Source organism: Dreissena polymorpha, chromosome 9, assembly GCF_020536995.1.
Source record: "Dreissena polymorpha isolate Duluth1 chromosome 9, UMN_Dpol_1.0, whole genome shotgun sequence".
In the NCBI taxonomy this organism is placed as follows: Eukaryota; Metazoa; Mollusca; class Bivalvia; order Myida; family Dreissenidae; genus Dreissena; species Dreissena polymorpha.
Window position 1 is genome coordinate 38,325,752 of NC_068363.1, and position 16,259 is coordinate 38,342,010.

At 32.9% G+C, this 16,259-nt stretch overlaps 1 protein-coding gene across 17 annotated transcripts in view; it reads left to right on the plus strand.

Annotated features, from left to right (window-relative positions):
• The window catches only part of LOC127843761 (golgin subfamily B member 1-like), a 141,311-nt gene that overhangs the window by 13,940 nt on the left and 111,112 nt on the right, over positions 1-16,259 (plus strand). For 16 of the 17 annotated variants that reach the window (XR_008032324.1, XR_008032325.1, XM_052373508.1 and 13 more), the window contains 4 exons: positions 12,307-12,522; positions 13,316-13,528; positions 13,782-13,889; positions 15,939-16,085. Coding sequence is in view for 15 of the 17 variants with exons in the window: in XM_052373508.1 (XP_052229468.1) it covers positions 12,307-12,522; positions 13,316-13,528; positions 13,782-13,889; positions 15,939-16,085 (684 nt within the window). In the remaining 2 variants the exon portion in view is untranslated. The remainder of the gene's footprint in view (positions 1-12,306; positions 12,523-13,315; positions 13,529-13,781; positions 13,890-15,938; positions 16,086-16,259) is intronic. The other variant, XM_052373511.1, reaches the window with a different exon arrangement.

Genomic DNA, 16,259 nt, shown 5'->3' on the forward strand with positions numbered 1-16,259 from the left:
AAGTATCAATGCTATTGCATTCAAACTTGGTACACTTACTTACTATCATGAGGGGACTAGGCAGGCAAAGTTAGATAACTCTGGCGTGCATTTTGACAGAATTATGTGCCCTTTTTGTACTTAAAAAATTGCAAATTTTGGTTAAGTTTTGCGTTTAGTTCCACTTTTCTCAGTAAGTATCAATGCTATTGCATTCAAACTTGGTACACTTACTTACTATCATGAGGGGACTGGGCAGGCAAAGTTAGATAACTCTGGCATGCATTTTGACAGAATTATGTGCCCTTTTTATACTTAGAAAATTGACAATTTTGGTTAAGTTTTGTGTTTAGGTCCATTTTATTCCTTAAGCATCAAAGCTATTGCTTTCATACTTGCAACACTTACTAACTATCATAAGGGGACTGTGCAGGCAAAGTAATGTAACTCTGACTGGCATTTTGACAGAATTATGTGCCCTTTTTATACTTAGAAAATTGAAAATTTGATTAAGTTTTGTGTTTAGGTCCACTTTATTCCTACAGTATCAAAGCTATTGCTTTCATACTTGCAAGATTTATGAACTATCATAAGGGGACGGTGCAGGCAAAGTTATGTAACTCTGACTGGCATTTGGACGGAATTATGGGCCCTTTATACTTAGAAAATTGAAAATTTGGTTAAGATTTATGTTTTGGTCACTTTACCCCTAAAGTATCATAGATATTGCTTTCATACTTGGAACACTCACAAACTATCATAAGGGTACAGTAAAAGGACAAGTTGCATAACTCTGGTTGTCATTGTTACGGAATTATGGCCCTTTTTTGACTTAGTAACTTTTAATATATGGTTAAATTTTGTGTTTCGATCCACTCGAAGTATCAAGGCTATTGCTTTCAAACTTCAAATACTTACATGCTATCATGAGGTTACTGTACCTGGCAACTTGAATTTTACTTTGACCTTTGAATGACCTTGACTCTCAAGGTCAAATTATTAAATTTTGCTAAAATTGCCATAACTTCTTTATTTATGATTAGATTTGATTGATACTTTGATGAAACTACTCTTACCTGACATACCACAATAGACTTCACCCAAACCATCCCCCGTGCCCTCCCCCCCCTCCCCCCCCCTCCCCCCCCCCCCCTAATTTTTTTTTTTTTTTTTTTTTTTTTTATAAGATCATCTCACAAATGACCACCACACCCTCACACTATACCCCCCACCCCACCCCCCCACCCCCCCCCCCAAATTTTTTTTTTTTGATTTTTTTTTTTTTTTTTTTTTTTTTTTTTTAAGATCATCTCACAAATTATCACCACACCCTCACACTATACCCCCCCCCCCCGATTTTTTTTTTTTTTTTTTTTTTTTTTTTTTTCGCTTTTTTTTGGAAGATAATGTAATAAATGTCCACAACCCCACACTATACACCCCTCTTCACTCCACTCCTCCCTCCTTTGTGATTGAAAATGAGAGTCCCTTCACCTTTAAAAAGAAAATAGATGAGCGGTCTGCACCCGCAAGGCGGTGCTCTTGTTAACAAATTTTACAATATATAGAGTTTTAAGCTTTCTATATTCTTTCTTGTCTGAGATTTTTGTTTAGGTCTTTCATTACATTTGGTCTCAAGTTTTGATATGATGTAATAATCATTATATAGTGCGCAAGTTAACTATATCTTATGATATTTATTGGAATAAATTTATATAAATGACTGTACATTCTTGACCATGGATGCATAGTTTCTAAGACAATCATTTTTAGTCTCAAAGTGCTCGTACAATTATAAGTATGCTGAGTTATTGAGTGGTTCTGTCACGCAAAGCACTGTGTAAAAAGAAAATGCTAATTGTGAAACCATTTTTGTGAGTAAAAGGTATACATGTACTAAGTCTTGATTACAATAATTTAAATTATTATATGTTATTTCTGTGTATGTTTGAAGAAAAGTGTCAAATAATTAAATGAATTTAATTTAAAAAACTAATTAGTTGAAAACAGTATTCTTCACATTGAATTATATGAGAATCTTTTCAGGTTTTAAGTTATGCATGAAATGCATACAGTTAATTTCCCTTATGTGCAAATATTATAGTGTAGATGTGAAAATCGTAATACAGCATGGTGGTACAGACTTAAAACACATTAAATTGTAGCCATAGGTGAAATGTTTCATTTTCAATGCATGTTCAGACTTCAAGATGCACTTCAAGCAGTTAAATCAATACTTCTCCAAAGCGTATGTGGCATGCCCCTGTCTGATAATGGACTTGTTTGAAAGTGAAATGTCGGAAAAAAAAACAACTGCATATGAGTTGCGTTGTGTTCAAGCTTTACAACAGAATTCAAGAATAATGATCAGTTTTGGTTTGGGATCTTTTGGTGTATAGGTATCTTTTGGTGTTTGTTGTTATAAAAATCAATATAATTGCATCAGTTTTGTCTGCATGAATTTTATACTTTGTCAGTAATTTATTAAACCAAATACTGGTACTAGTTGCCTTAAATGTTTAGGTGCTTACGAACAGTCATTATAATGTTGCCACAAGATTATGTTGTTTTGTCACAAAAAACTTTTTTTTATGAATTTGTCTTATATCATTTTTACCAGTAAAATTTATTGTTTATAGATACAATTAGTTTGTACATGCGCTATATTGATTTTGTCTTCAAAACTTAAAAGGAATATTAACATTTTTCGGAAATATAAATCTAGGTATTTTGATTATTTCTTAAAAAAAACTTTGTAAGTTTGAAAGGCTGGTTTTGGTAATCTCAAATTTTGATCAGATTAAATATTTTCAGTTTTCATCTCCGAATTCAATATAGTTATGAAAAAACAAACTGTCATATACATTTGTAATTTTGCATGGCTGGTTTTGGTAATCTCAAATTTTGATCAAACAGAACAACAGAACTAATATTAATCATATTAAATATTATCAGTTTTTATCTTCAAATCAATGTAGTTATTATAGGTGACAATGGGTATGGAAATGCCTGTCATCAAATGGATTTATTTGTGTTAATGTTGTATTATTGTTTGGGGAATGGCAAGTCTGTGCATGGAAATTAACATTAAAACAGTTTTCCTTGTGAAATGTTAGAAGTGTGTAAATGTACGTTGAATTGACAAGTGGAAATTATAAATAGTTTTGTACGTTAAATTGACCAGTGGAAATTATAAATAGTTTATTATGTATAAAATGATATCCCATAAGGTGAGACAAATGTTTCTTACATATTTTATTATTTTGATAAAAAACCATGTATGCATGTTGCAGACTCAAATGAAACGTTAAATTATTATATTTTTTCATTTTTTTTTATTGCTGTTTATAGTAACACAAAGTATTATTTTGTTTAAGGTAACTCTTCATGATGCACATTTCTGTTCATACATTTAACATTTATTTTGATTTCAATATAATTGTATTAACTTCATCAAATATTAATTTAAGGCTTTCTTTTTAAAGCACCCAGTTCCTTTATAATTGTAATGTTTGAAACCATTACCTTTTAAAATGTCTGTTACAAATTAGCATACGTACAAGTTTAATGTTGTTGGACAAGTGCTTAGTTTCGGTTTGGAAATATTTTGGATTAGAGTTTTAATGTTATTATAACTTGAGTTAATCTTTAAAAGAAATGTGTTTTATATACCTATACCATTTAGATGTATTTATCCTAATGCTGCGCTTCTTAATGTAATCATTAAATTTGAGGTAGTTGGCATTTTGATTGAAATCATTGAAAGATAATGTGACATGGTCTTTTCATGCAAGTCTTTAAGCTGCAGATTGCTTCAATGTAATTAATTAACTACCTTGCTTAATCTCCGATATCTGTTCATCATTAGCATTGTCTGTGTTCTGATGTATTGGACTGAATTTCATGGTATCGCAGAGTATCAAACATGGATTATTTATTAATATTGGATAGCATGCAGATATAACACTACATATGACAACAACACTGAATATTTAACACATTTTAACAAATCATGCATACTCAATAAAATGTCAGAAAAAAAATCATATCGTTGAAAACGATTTATATGAACCTTTCTAATAGCGAGTTTATATGATTTTTAAAGTCATCCTTTTAGTTTCTATTCTTTTTAACCAGTAAATGAATGTGAAAGAGGAATTTAAAATTCAATTGAATAACTATCATATTATAATGATACACTTTATCACTGTTGTTTACTATCATACAATTCAATAACCACCATGCTTACGATGGTTACTGCACATTGATTCATTCCTGTTGTAGAATGAAAACTTGTGTCTATGTGTTGTATGAACAAATCTGCACAGAAAAGTGCACATATCTTTTGTACATTAATGAGTTTGTTGACTGTACGGCTTAAAATTGTTTTTAATTACATGAAACTCTTAATACAGTTGATATTCTTTTACCACTTCTTGAAAACTATTATTAGAATTAATTTTTTATCAATATTTTATTTGTATAAATATCAATATTACTTTGATCGTATAAACTCATTCTAACATATAAATAAACAAACCTTAACCCCAACAGAAAATTAACTATGAAATTAATTGGACTGGTACCCTTATATAAAAAACTTGGAAAAAGCAGTAGAAGCTCCCATTTTCATTTAATAGTTTCATAGTTCAGTGATTGTTTTTTGCACTTTTCACCAAATTACTGTGGATATTTGCCTATTAATTTCCAAATGATTAAAAGTAACATTTTTCCCAAATACTTACCAATTTAAAATAAACAGCAAAACAGGGCTTTCCTTAGACCTCAAATCTCAAGAGTCAAGGACTCTTGGGACCATATTTTCAAGAGTCAAAATCAAACTTCTGAGAGTCCTAATAATAACGCAGGAGATTCAATGATTTTTTGCAATTTAAGCAAATTACTGAGACATAATATATAAAAAGCAACAACTTAAAAGATACAGGTATGTTAACATTTATTTCTTTCATTTTACTGTCACTACAACACTATGCATTTAAACACAATATTTCAAGGATTAATAAATACAAAACATGTTTTCTAATACAACATTAACTTCATGTATACAGCAGAGTAATATGTCATATGTTCTTCTTTCGCACGTTTGGGGGTGTTAGGAGCACTGTCATTTAGATCTAAAGTACGCTTTGTCGTTGGCGTCTTACACACACTTTCAGAGTTACTACCGATTCCGAATTCGAAAAGGTTTCTCTGCGACATTTTCCGAATGCACAAGCACAATTACACTTTATCCAATAACTTTGTTTGACCGTTTCGCGTGGCTATTAAATTAAGAATGAAATACAAAATGTGAAAAAAACACATTTCCGCTGGCTATCACAAAAAAACAACAACAAAAAACATACGGGTGGTACCTAAACACAATAGCCTATATAAATTGGTAAACTATAAAAGGAAATTATTTCTACTCGCCGATAAAGGTTCCTCCGTATTTAATCCCATCAAAAATTCCGACGCCCTTTAATTATTTCATGTGCCATCTTCACTGAAGACGTGCGACAAACACGCTGTTTTCTATGCCTTCTCAAACGGTCAATTATTACGCCTACATGTATTTTGTAATCAATTAGCTCATGCAAAAATTGTCACTTTGCCACAAGGTCAGTAATATCGGTTCTATAGTTATTTTTAGCAACTTTGATGCAAAGCGTGTAATTTGACGTTGTAGACAGTACATACATATGCCAGCATAACTTTCGCGCGTCTTTGAACTGAGCAATCATGAAGTAAAACAGTGATGGGTGCATTCAGCTTTGGAAATACATTCTGCCATACTCTGGAAATATCTCAAAATATGCTTTACGGTGTTCTGTGGATATGGATGTTATTATTTTATTCGGCGTAAGCTGTATTAAGCCAGCTTTTCACCCTGACTTGACCTTTGTAAGGGTCCAATAATACTCAAATAAAATTTCCCGCGGCTAGGTACGAATGAATACACTTCATTTATTCCATTGGCTGATTTGAGTATAACACCAGAACATTGGAAACATATCCGCGTCTTTGTAACACTGTTTTACTGCATGAAACAATTTTATCTCTAATGAAAAGGCTCAATAGATAGAACAGTTTTACAATCAATTTTCGACATAAATACAGTTTGTGCGTTCACCTTTTATTTTCAGAGAATTACCAGCGCAAAAGCGTTTATACTTAAGGCTATGTTGTCATATTTAGTACTTACTTGCATTGCATTTCAACCCGCGAGGTTTCGGGTCAATAAGCGGCTATTTGTGAAAGTCATAGTTTATATACAGTTCATCGTCGGAGTTCGCAGAAGGGGTTGCGATCATTGTGTTACACCGGTCTTACTGACAATAACGTAGTGACTGTAATGCATTGCATTCCAATCCGCAAGGTATCAAGGTCAGTTTGTCAGTTTGCGGTCAGTTGCAGAAATCTTTATATAAACGCCGCCTCGTAAACTTTGTGCACTTGAAGTCTGTTTTGATCAGAAAGATACTAAATAAAGATATTCGGCGATATTATTGTGGTATGTCAATCATCGATTTTTAATATGGTTTCAACATTGGCATGATAAGGACCAATTTGGATAAAATTAATTAGAAATATTTATCCATTTAGACCAGTTTATTAAGCATGAGCACAATAATTCACTATACTATAATTATGCAATTAAATAAGATTCGAGTATTGCCGGCTGACCTATATGCACTTGTTTATTTTCATGTTTCTTGTGTTTTTCTATTCTGTAAATATAGATATCTGAGTAATAATATCACATAAAGCATAATAAGCCACGAAATCTGGCGCAACACCCCGTAATTGATTTGCTTATGATGTAGCTAAGAACTGCGCAGAAAAAAGGCATCCGCTACTTTTTATCTCATAGAGATAACTTTTGATCGTTCATAAACATCGACCACAATCAACGCCGTATATCTTTTTTAAAGATATTTCTTGTATTGAATATTATTAAAACTGACGCGGATGAGTCCATTCTGTTTTGGTGGGTTTATAGTTCTTCTTAAATGCTCTGAGCTTTTATGAGTACATACGTACAGCTCAGAGGGTCAATAGCTGGGAGTTGGATTATTGCAACTAGGTGGGTTTAATACACGTCTTTTCCGCAAACAGCTGATAACAAACGCTATGATAAATAATGGAAAGTTAATACACGCGTCATCAAACCAGCAGGGTTTTAATTGGTCAATACTAGATTTCTTAATTAACCAAACTCCGCCTACTGGGTGGACTTGTGCTTCGATGATTTGAAACGGGCGTTAACGATTAGCGTGTACTAAATGAGATACTCCGCCCCGAGCCAATTATCGCTTAGTCTGCACAACTTTTGATCTCATTGACGCAAGTCGGTATATTCCTCCGGGTCAAATGTGACGCATGACGTAATTTTCTCAAGAGTCAAAAAGGGGTCTTCTGTAATTTTCAAGCGTCAAAACCCGGGAGCTCGGGTCAAAGGAAAGCCCTGGCAAAACTTTCCAATAAAATCAGTAATATGAGAAATGTTAGAAAGCAATTATTCCGTAGCACGAGTGCAAAAAGAGCGTGTCGAGTTGTTGCAAAACGACAACAGACTAATATATATAACTATTGGTTGGCGAATCTAGCAGGAAATATTATGTTGCTATGCACACCTGTTGCATACGTCATTATCCAAATCGGGAAAAATGGAGAAACTAAATAATGATTCTCAGCGAAAATGACTAAATTAATATCAATTGAATTGACATTTGACATCACAAAGTAGAAATTGATGAAATGCGTGTGTGAATTTACAAAAGGAAATTCGTTTAAGAAACAAACAACAAATATTTATTAGCATTTTTCACCGTGAATTTATACCATTGAAACAAGAGTTTGCAAATTTGAGTTCAGTCTACTTGCAAAGTAAAAAAAAACCTTTAAAAAATTATCTTTTCATAAGCGAAAAGTACAATTCTGTGATTTTTATGCAAAGAGGGGGTACATTGTTTTGCTGGATGTCGGTTATTGGTCAGTTGATCTGTTTGTCCGTGGATCAGTTTGTTTCCGAATGACAACTCGTCAATGAATTGACCTATTGGCTTGATACATCACATGTGCATTGGCCTTGGACACTAGATGACCCCTTTTGAAATTGGAGTCACTAGATCAAAGGTCAAGGTCACTGTCACAATAAGTGTGAAAATCGTTTCTGATCAATAACTCATCAACAAATTGACCGACTGGCTTGATACTTTCCTTTGACCTTGTTTAGTAGATGACCCCTATTAATAATACTATATAATACTATAATAATACTAACACATGTACTATAAGGATGTTAAAACAGAATAATTTTGTGGCAACTAAAAACTTATTTCAGTGGTAAAGTCACACTAATATGATAAGATTAACTCTTATGGTTGCAAAAAAACCTATGTCAAGGTCCTGTTTGAAGGGGGGGGGGGGATTTGCCTTCAACTGCGGAAATCTTGTTATGTTTGTGGATCTGGGAATAATCAGCTTCCATTTGCAATTCTGTTTAAAATGTATGTCACACTAAACAGTTAAATACTGATTAATAACTTGCAACTTAAAATGTGAAATGCAAGATATTAAAAGGTGAACAAATCAAATTTATTCATGAAACTCAGTTTAACACATCAATGACACAACAAGAACACTTGTGTACATGTATATTTGTATATGTTTTCCCAATAGGATATTTAATAAAATAATTTATTTTAATTTATTGAATTCATACATTAAAAAGGCTTTGTTTCAATTGTGTATTTATAGATTAGTGCAAGATTCACTTGCATTTGAAAGGATTGTAACTTAATAATATCTATATTGTAAGCAGAAATTTAAGCAGGGCTTTTTAATGTAAATAACAAAATAACCGTTAAACATGCACTTATAATCAATTGGAATACTAATATTTATAAACATATTGATAGAAAATTCCATTATTCCCTTATCACATGATTTTTCCCAATCCAAAAGGCAAAGGCTGAACAATATTAATAAAAAAATGAATGTAGATAGAATCATACATTTGTTAGTTATACAGTTCATGAAACCCTATTTTTTGAAATTTTGTAAAAGTCCATATTTAAGTAGTACCCTGTGGAATGCATTTTATTACTTCTATGACAGTCTTTATTTAAAACTACACTTTTCAAAGGTAAAAGAAATAAAATAAACTTATTCATTGCTTTTCATAAAATTAATGAAATACCCATTTCATTGGTCTGTTTAGTTTGTTTAGGCACCCTATCTTTATCTTTGCTTCTAACACATTTTCTTGTTTAATGTTTACATGCTAGCTTGGTTTTCAAGAGTCCCCAGATTTGACAGATAAAACCATTGTGTCTGACATGCATACAGTTAGGGTCGATTGTTTAAAAAAAGAAGAGAAATGTTGGAAAAACTACTCACATACTTTCCTTTTTTTTGTTTGAAACTTAATGTATGCATTTGTTTTTCATTTTGAATAATTCTCATGTTTAAATGAAAAACATGTTGTATTTTGTTTTAAAATAGCTATGAGCCTATGACCATAGCCCTTAATATAAAGGTGATCGGGGGGGGGGGGGGGGGGCAAGTGGCATGTCTAAGGTAGATGGGTTTTTTTATAATACGAAATAAGATTATCCACTAAAACATCAGTATTAGGTGTTTAGAGTCGGACCTCTATTTTCAGGTCAGATGTAGGTTTTAGTTTTAACTAGTTTCTTACAAATGGCTTGAGGGATTTCATTCAAACTTCAAGCATGTATACCCCCTGTGAAATTACTCAATTGGCCAAGTTATGTAACTTGAGTTTGGATTTTTTCAAAATTTTAGGACATTTTAAAGGCAGGTTGAAGTTGCATGGTAAGCTAATTTTCAAGGAATGGCTTGAGTTGGATTTCATTCAAACTTATTCAAACTTATGAATATTATTCATAACGGCCCATATTGAGGTGACACCATAGGCAAAGTTTAATGGCCTTGTAACCACTTTGAAATTTCACTTATAGTCTATATAGACAGGTTACAGGTAATCAAACCTAGATATTGTCATCAAACTTCAGTATTATTTAGATACCTCATACCAAAACACCGTCCCTCTCCCTCTTGGGATTGCATATGAGATGGGTAAGGGTCAAGGTCACGGTTACCAAAAAAATGCAAAAATGCAAACTGGATCCAACTAAATTTTTCAATAAGAAATTGAGTCATCGTAATAAAACTTCAAACAGAATACCTGGTATCCAGACCTAGCTTTGGATTGCTTTTGGGGTGGGTTGGGTGAAGGTCAAGGGCATGGATAGTAAATATAGAAAAAATCTTTCTGCCAAAAACTATTGTAATGAAATTAAATATGTTAATACCTTATATCCAGACCTAGCTAGGGTTGTAATTGTGTCATGCATGAGGACAAGGGCAAAGTCACTGTTAGAAAAAATAAATATGGATTATGTTTAGTTACTTAAAAACAATTAAGCTATGGTCATGCAACTTCAAACATATATTTGTTACATCATATCATATTTTGAAAGTGCAGATATGGGCCAAGGTCACAGTTACTAAATATAGATTAATGGTTCCCACATAATACAGACAATTGAGTTATTGTTCCCAAACTACATGCACGAATGCCTTATGACCAGATCTACCATAATCAGTGCCCCAGCTAGGATTTGAATAGGGCAGGGGGGGGGGGGCTATTTTGTCAACAGGGCACATTCAAGGGCGCAGTATTTTGTCAAAAAGGCATATTATAAACATAATGTTTAAGGATTCTGTTTTCTTACTAAGTTGTCTTATATTTACCTATAATGTACAGTGTGCACAAACAAAACTTGTTTTAAACCAATTTCATGCGCAAAAATTTATTACCATAAAATAACAGGTTTCAAAAGTGTTGATTTTGTTTAAACAGTTATGAAGGCTTGACTGTTTGTTAAGAAATTTGATTTTATATCCATGGTCTTGTAAATCTATCACTTATGTGTACTCCAGTCAGTGTTTTATGGCTACTCTAGTGTTGACCAAATCAACCTTAGCAAGTTTGCTTAATTCAAGACTTTGTAAGTCCGATAGATAAAGGCCAAATGTATCTGCTTCACTCATAATCTTAAAGCACAGGCAAACTTTTTCACCTTATCTTTCATTTATATTTATATAATGATAAAGTTAATTTGAACAATGAAAATAGCATAGATTGATCTGTGAACTTGAAATGTTGATTTCAAGCGGTTAATTAAGGATCTGTTTTTGGTACATTAGTTAATGCTTGTCAGTGATGTGAATTGTATTTATATTCTTGTAATGTGGATGTAAAATGACCGGGGAAGGAACGGCAAGATTCAACAGGCATGTCAATGATGTAAGATGGCAAATGTTTGTAAATGTGTGTTGAGCTGTGATCATCCATGGGTGATGTATCATCACATGCTTATTGTAATGCAAGTTAAACTGACTGACTAAATGTAGTTTACATCATTTCATGTATTTGCTTCAGCAGATGCCATTTACTTAATTATTTCATATTTATGGCTGTCATAGAGTTCTTTTGAATGAAGTAGGTTCAAACAGAAAGTGATCAAGTAGATTTTAAATCTGAAATTGTTTTGTAGCAATGTCATGTTGCAAAATTTTTTTATTGATGCAAATTAAGTTCTTTGAAAACATTCTCTGGTAAATCTCATCTTTGTCATAATTGTAAGTATTTTGTTTAACCAAAGGTTGGACAGGTTAATTTACCAAGCTTTTGTTGTTGGTTCAAGTTATGTATGCTTTCATGATTTTGTATGGCTCCTAAGTCTTCAGATTGAAACCTACTATGGGTTTAATTTTCTGACTTAACACTTCCTAAATTGTGTTTGTCAAATTTTAATTTTTATGCCCCCCGGATTGAATGATCGGGGGCATATTGTTTTTGGCATGTCTGTCTGTCTGTCACTCTGTCATTCTGTCCCAAAACTTTAACTTTGGTTAAAGTTTTGCGATAACTTTGCAATATTGAAGATAGCAACTTGATATTTGACATGCACGTGTATCTCATGGAGCTGCACATGTTGAGTGGTGAAAGGTCAAGGTCATCCTTCAAGGTCAAAGGTCAAATATATGGCTTCAAAGCGGCGCAATAGGGGGCATTGTGTTTCTGACAAATATCTCTTGTTAATTTTGTTTTATTTGATTAATTCAAGGTTTAGGTTTTCAAAAAGTGCATTTGTTAACAAACAAACAAACAAATGTTTTTAAGTATGAATCAAGTTAGTTTTCCTTGCCATAGTTCCATTAATTAATACTACATAAGTTTTGGTCAAAGCTTATATCTGAAGTATAGATAACCATTTTATTTTTGTACAGGAGTACATGGCTAAAGCACGAGACCTTGAGAGGGAGTTACGTGCCCTCACCATCGAGAAAGCACGGGCAGAGGCGAGCATGGAGGACCTTCAGGTGCGCGTGAACCGACAGGAGGAGAACATCTCACGTCTCAGGGAAGAGAACTCAAACCTCAACCACGATCTTGATCAGCTGATCAACGTGATCAGTTCTGCCAGAACCACGGGAAAGTGGGAGGTAGGGCATCGCGAGGAGTGATTCTGTAAAGTTGTCTTTCTTATGCAGGTGTGTTATTTCTTCTCCTTTTTGCTGATTTTCTCATTAAGAATGGAGAAAATATTAAAAAAATATTCTGAGCTTTACTAGATAATTATGTTTAATGAAATGTTCACCTGAGCTCTCCCCAAAATTCCCCCCCGATTTTGAATTGTATGTAAATAGTATTTTATTCATTTCGTCTTGCAATTCTTCTTCAACTATTTTCTTATTTTCTCAGGCATTTTTATCAGTTAAATAGAGTTATCAAGGTGCATGATTATGCATTATGCTAACTGGTTCCCTACTTAAGAAAGCAGAAGGTAACAATAAAAAGCTTCATTTTAAAGGATTGTAAAAATAATGTGTTTTTGTAAAAACCTTTTAGTTGCTAGGGTATTATCATATAACTCTCCTTTTTATAACTCTCCTTTTTTTAGCCATTTACCACTTACATACGTATTTTAACGCATGTCCATAAAAAAGTTAAATTTAACTTAAGACCTTTCTTACTGTATTCAAGTTTTAAAGGCTTCATTTCCAACCCTTAGATACTGATGATCAGCAAACAGCATAAAACCTGAACAGACTGCGAGTTACTCGCAGACTGTTCTGGTTTTATGCTGTTTGCACCTAGCTGTTTTCACTTTGCTTCTAAGTGGGAAAGGGAAGAGTTAAGATATTGTGAACATTATTCTGGTCCTTAACAATATTTAAATATTTTTTTTGCAAGAGACTACTTTAAATAAAATGTCTGCTCTCTTGTTTTTTGCAGATTGAAAATGTCCGCTTTCGGGAACTCACTGTTGAGCAAGTTTTCGGTTCAATGCATGAAACTTTGATGAGAATGCGCATGTCAGACGAAGGCGTTTCGAGTGATATTCGTGACCTTCGAGAAGCAATAATGAAGAAGGATGAGGTCATAAATAGGCTGCAAGCTGACCTTGAAAATGCCCAAATGCAGCACACACGTTCATCTTTAGAACTGGTGGGTTGTCAATGATTTTTTTTGGTATCTAGACAAAAAAGTATTATTTTGCTCAATGAGTTATCTAAAAATCCTGTTTCTGGTTTAAATAATTGATATACAGGTTCACAGTTGTATTGATATATGTAAATATGATTATGTTTATTTGAATGTATCTAATTAATGCACGTTGCTAAAAATTGAATAACCTGTAATAATGGTGGTTACATTTATATGGTATAAATTGTAAATGTTTCTTTGCTTATGGTTTTAGAGATCTTCAGATCCCCAATCTAGTCAATCTGAGAAAGATTATACAATAGTCAAGTTAAAAACAGACCTTCGGCGTTCAGAACAACGTGTTGAAGATCTTAACATGGAGGTAAAATTAGTGTGCTGTGACCTCTCCCTTTACCCAGTTTATTTGTTGGGGGTACTTGCACTTAGTGGTTCTATGAAGTTTGTAGCCGTTGTCTTCCATCACATAAAGGACAATACTTATTAAAGTTGTTTACTTCATTATTTTAAAAATGATATTGTCTACACCAAAAAATGTTGTGAAAAGGAATTAGAATTCTAGTGTATATGCCACTTAATTAGAACCTCGCCAGATTTTACCAGACCTTGTACCTTTAATCCCCCAAAAAACAACCTTTTATAAGAATTGCATTTTGATTTTGTTATGTCATCAGCAAAGATATCAAGTTGGACTGTTAGGTAAAATCTGTTTTATTTTATGGTTTAATAATCTATGGAATTTAAATAAACATGCACCCGTCTATATTCTTTTACGTATTCCTAGTTTTGCTTTCATTTTCAACCAAAAGGTTTTACATATTTTTAATGTCGGACATGCTTAACATATTGTTTGCTTAATACATGCAAAACTTACTAGGGATTGCATTTACGGCCATTTGGATTAAGGTCAAGGTCAATGTTACTAAAAATAGATATTTAAAACTGTCTCCACCCAATAGCTTTAGTTTGGATTGAGATATTATGCTTAAGCTTAATGCGAAGTTAAGCTTAAACGCAGATCCAACTTTGGATTGTTTTATTTATTGAAATTAAATTTAATTGATAAAAAAATGTTAAAATTTTATTTTATGTGATTGCTATATTACATGTAATTTATTATCTATTCAAATTGTAATAATTTTTAGAAAATATTTTAATAAGCAACTTTAATCAGTATTTCTGATATATTAGTATTGAATTAATATATCAAATTATCCCTTTCCCCCATAAGAAGCAAAGTGACAATTGCTCTTGCAACCAGCATAAAACCAGAAAGCCTGCGAGTAACTTGCAGTCTGTTCAAGTTTTATGCTGTTTGCTGCTCATCAGTATCTAAGGCTTTGAAATAAAGCCTGTAAATCTGGTAAGAAAGGTCTTACATATAACTTTCTAAGGGACTACAAATGTGTCAAAATACTCATCTAAGTGGTAAAGGGTTAAATTAAAAATCCTGTTTGTCTACAGTGGAACATGTAATTTTTGCCTTGTTTAAGTTACCATGTTAAACAATAAAAACGTCATTGCATCTTTGTGGCTACAAATACTCTTTTCTGACACAATTTCTTTTAAATAAAACAATGTGTGATGAGAGACAAACGTTAGATATAAAGTGTAGAAGTTTTTCAAACACATGCTTTTGTAAGTACAAAGTATGCACCTGTGTATGATATGTTTATGATACTTATATGCATGGTGTTTTACTGTGTATGAGTTGATTTGATTGTTCAGGCATGCATTATGAGAGACTTTTCAGACCCAAATCCCATACATTTATAGATTATATATATTAAATTTTGTTAATAATTTGAGATCTTTGCGTCTGAAATGTTTAATTTAAAAGGCACATAAACTGTTGTATATTCTTCCACTGTTGTATGATGTGATCATTTTCAGTTAACACAGTTGTCATACCTTTATTTCTCAAAAGCACAAACAAGAAAAAATGGTTGAAAGTTATCTATACTAAGTCTTAAGTAGTAGGTTTTTATGCCCCCGGTAGGGTGGCATATAGCAGCTGAACTGTCCGTCAGTCTGTGCGTCCATCCAAAAACTTTAACATTGGCCATAACTTTTGCAATATTGAAGATAGCAACTTGATATTTGGCATGCATGTGTATCTCATGGAGCTGCACATTATGAGTGGTGAAAGGTCAAGGTCATTCTTCAAGGTCAAAGGTTGAATATATGGCTTCAAAGCGGCGCAGTAGAGGGCTTTGTTTTTTTGACAAACACATCTCTTGTTGTAGATGATAAAAAAAAAATCTTACTATAATTAATGTAAAAATGTGAGGAAACTATTATTTCCTTGTCAATTTATGTTAATAATACTTTTCATACATACACCATGTACGCTTGTTTGTGTTGGGTGCTTTGATATTCCTCTCACGTGTCAATCCCATAATTCCACTGGTAGGTGACTAATCGTGAGCGAAAGATCGCCTCCCTGTCAACACAAATCTCCGATCTCCACGCGGAGATTGCACGAACGGAGACCGAATTTGGTACACAAAAACACCTCGTGAAAATGTTGCAGGATAAACAACGCGTCCATCAGGGAGAGGTACAGTAGGCCATCAATTAAAAGGAATAATGGGTCAATTGTAGGGAAATAATACAGGACAGGAAGGATTTTAATCTACTTGCGCTATTAATAGTGCGCATATGGTTATGTCACCTATTTTCGCGATGTATTTTCAATTTCACGTCGCGAAATTTTATTACGGAATATACTGAA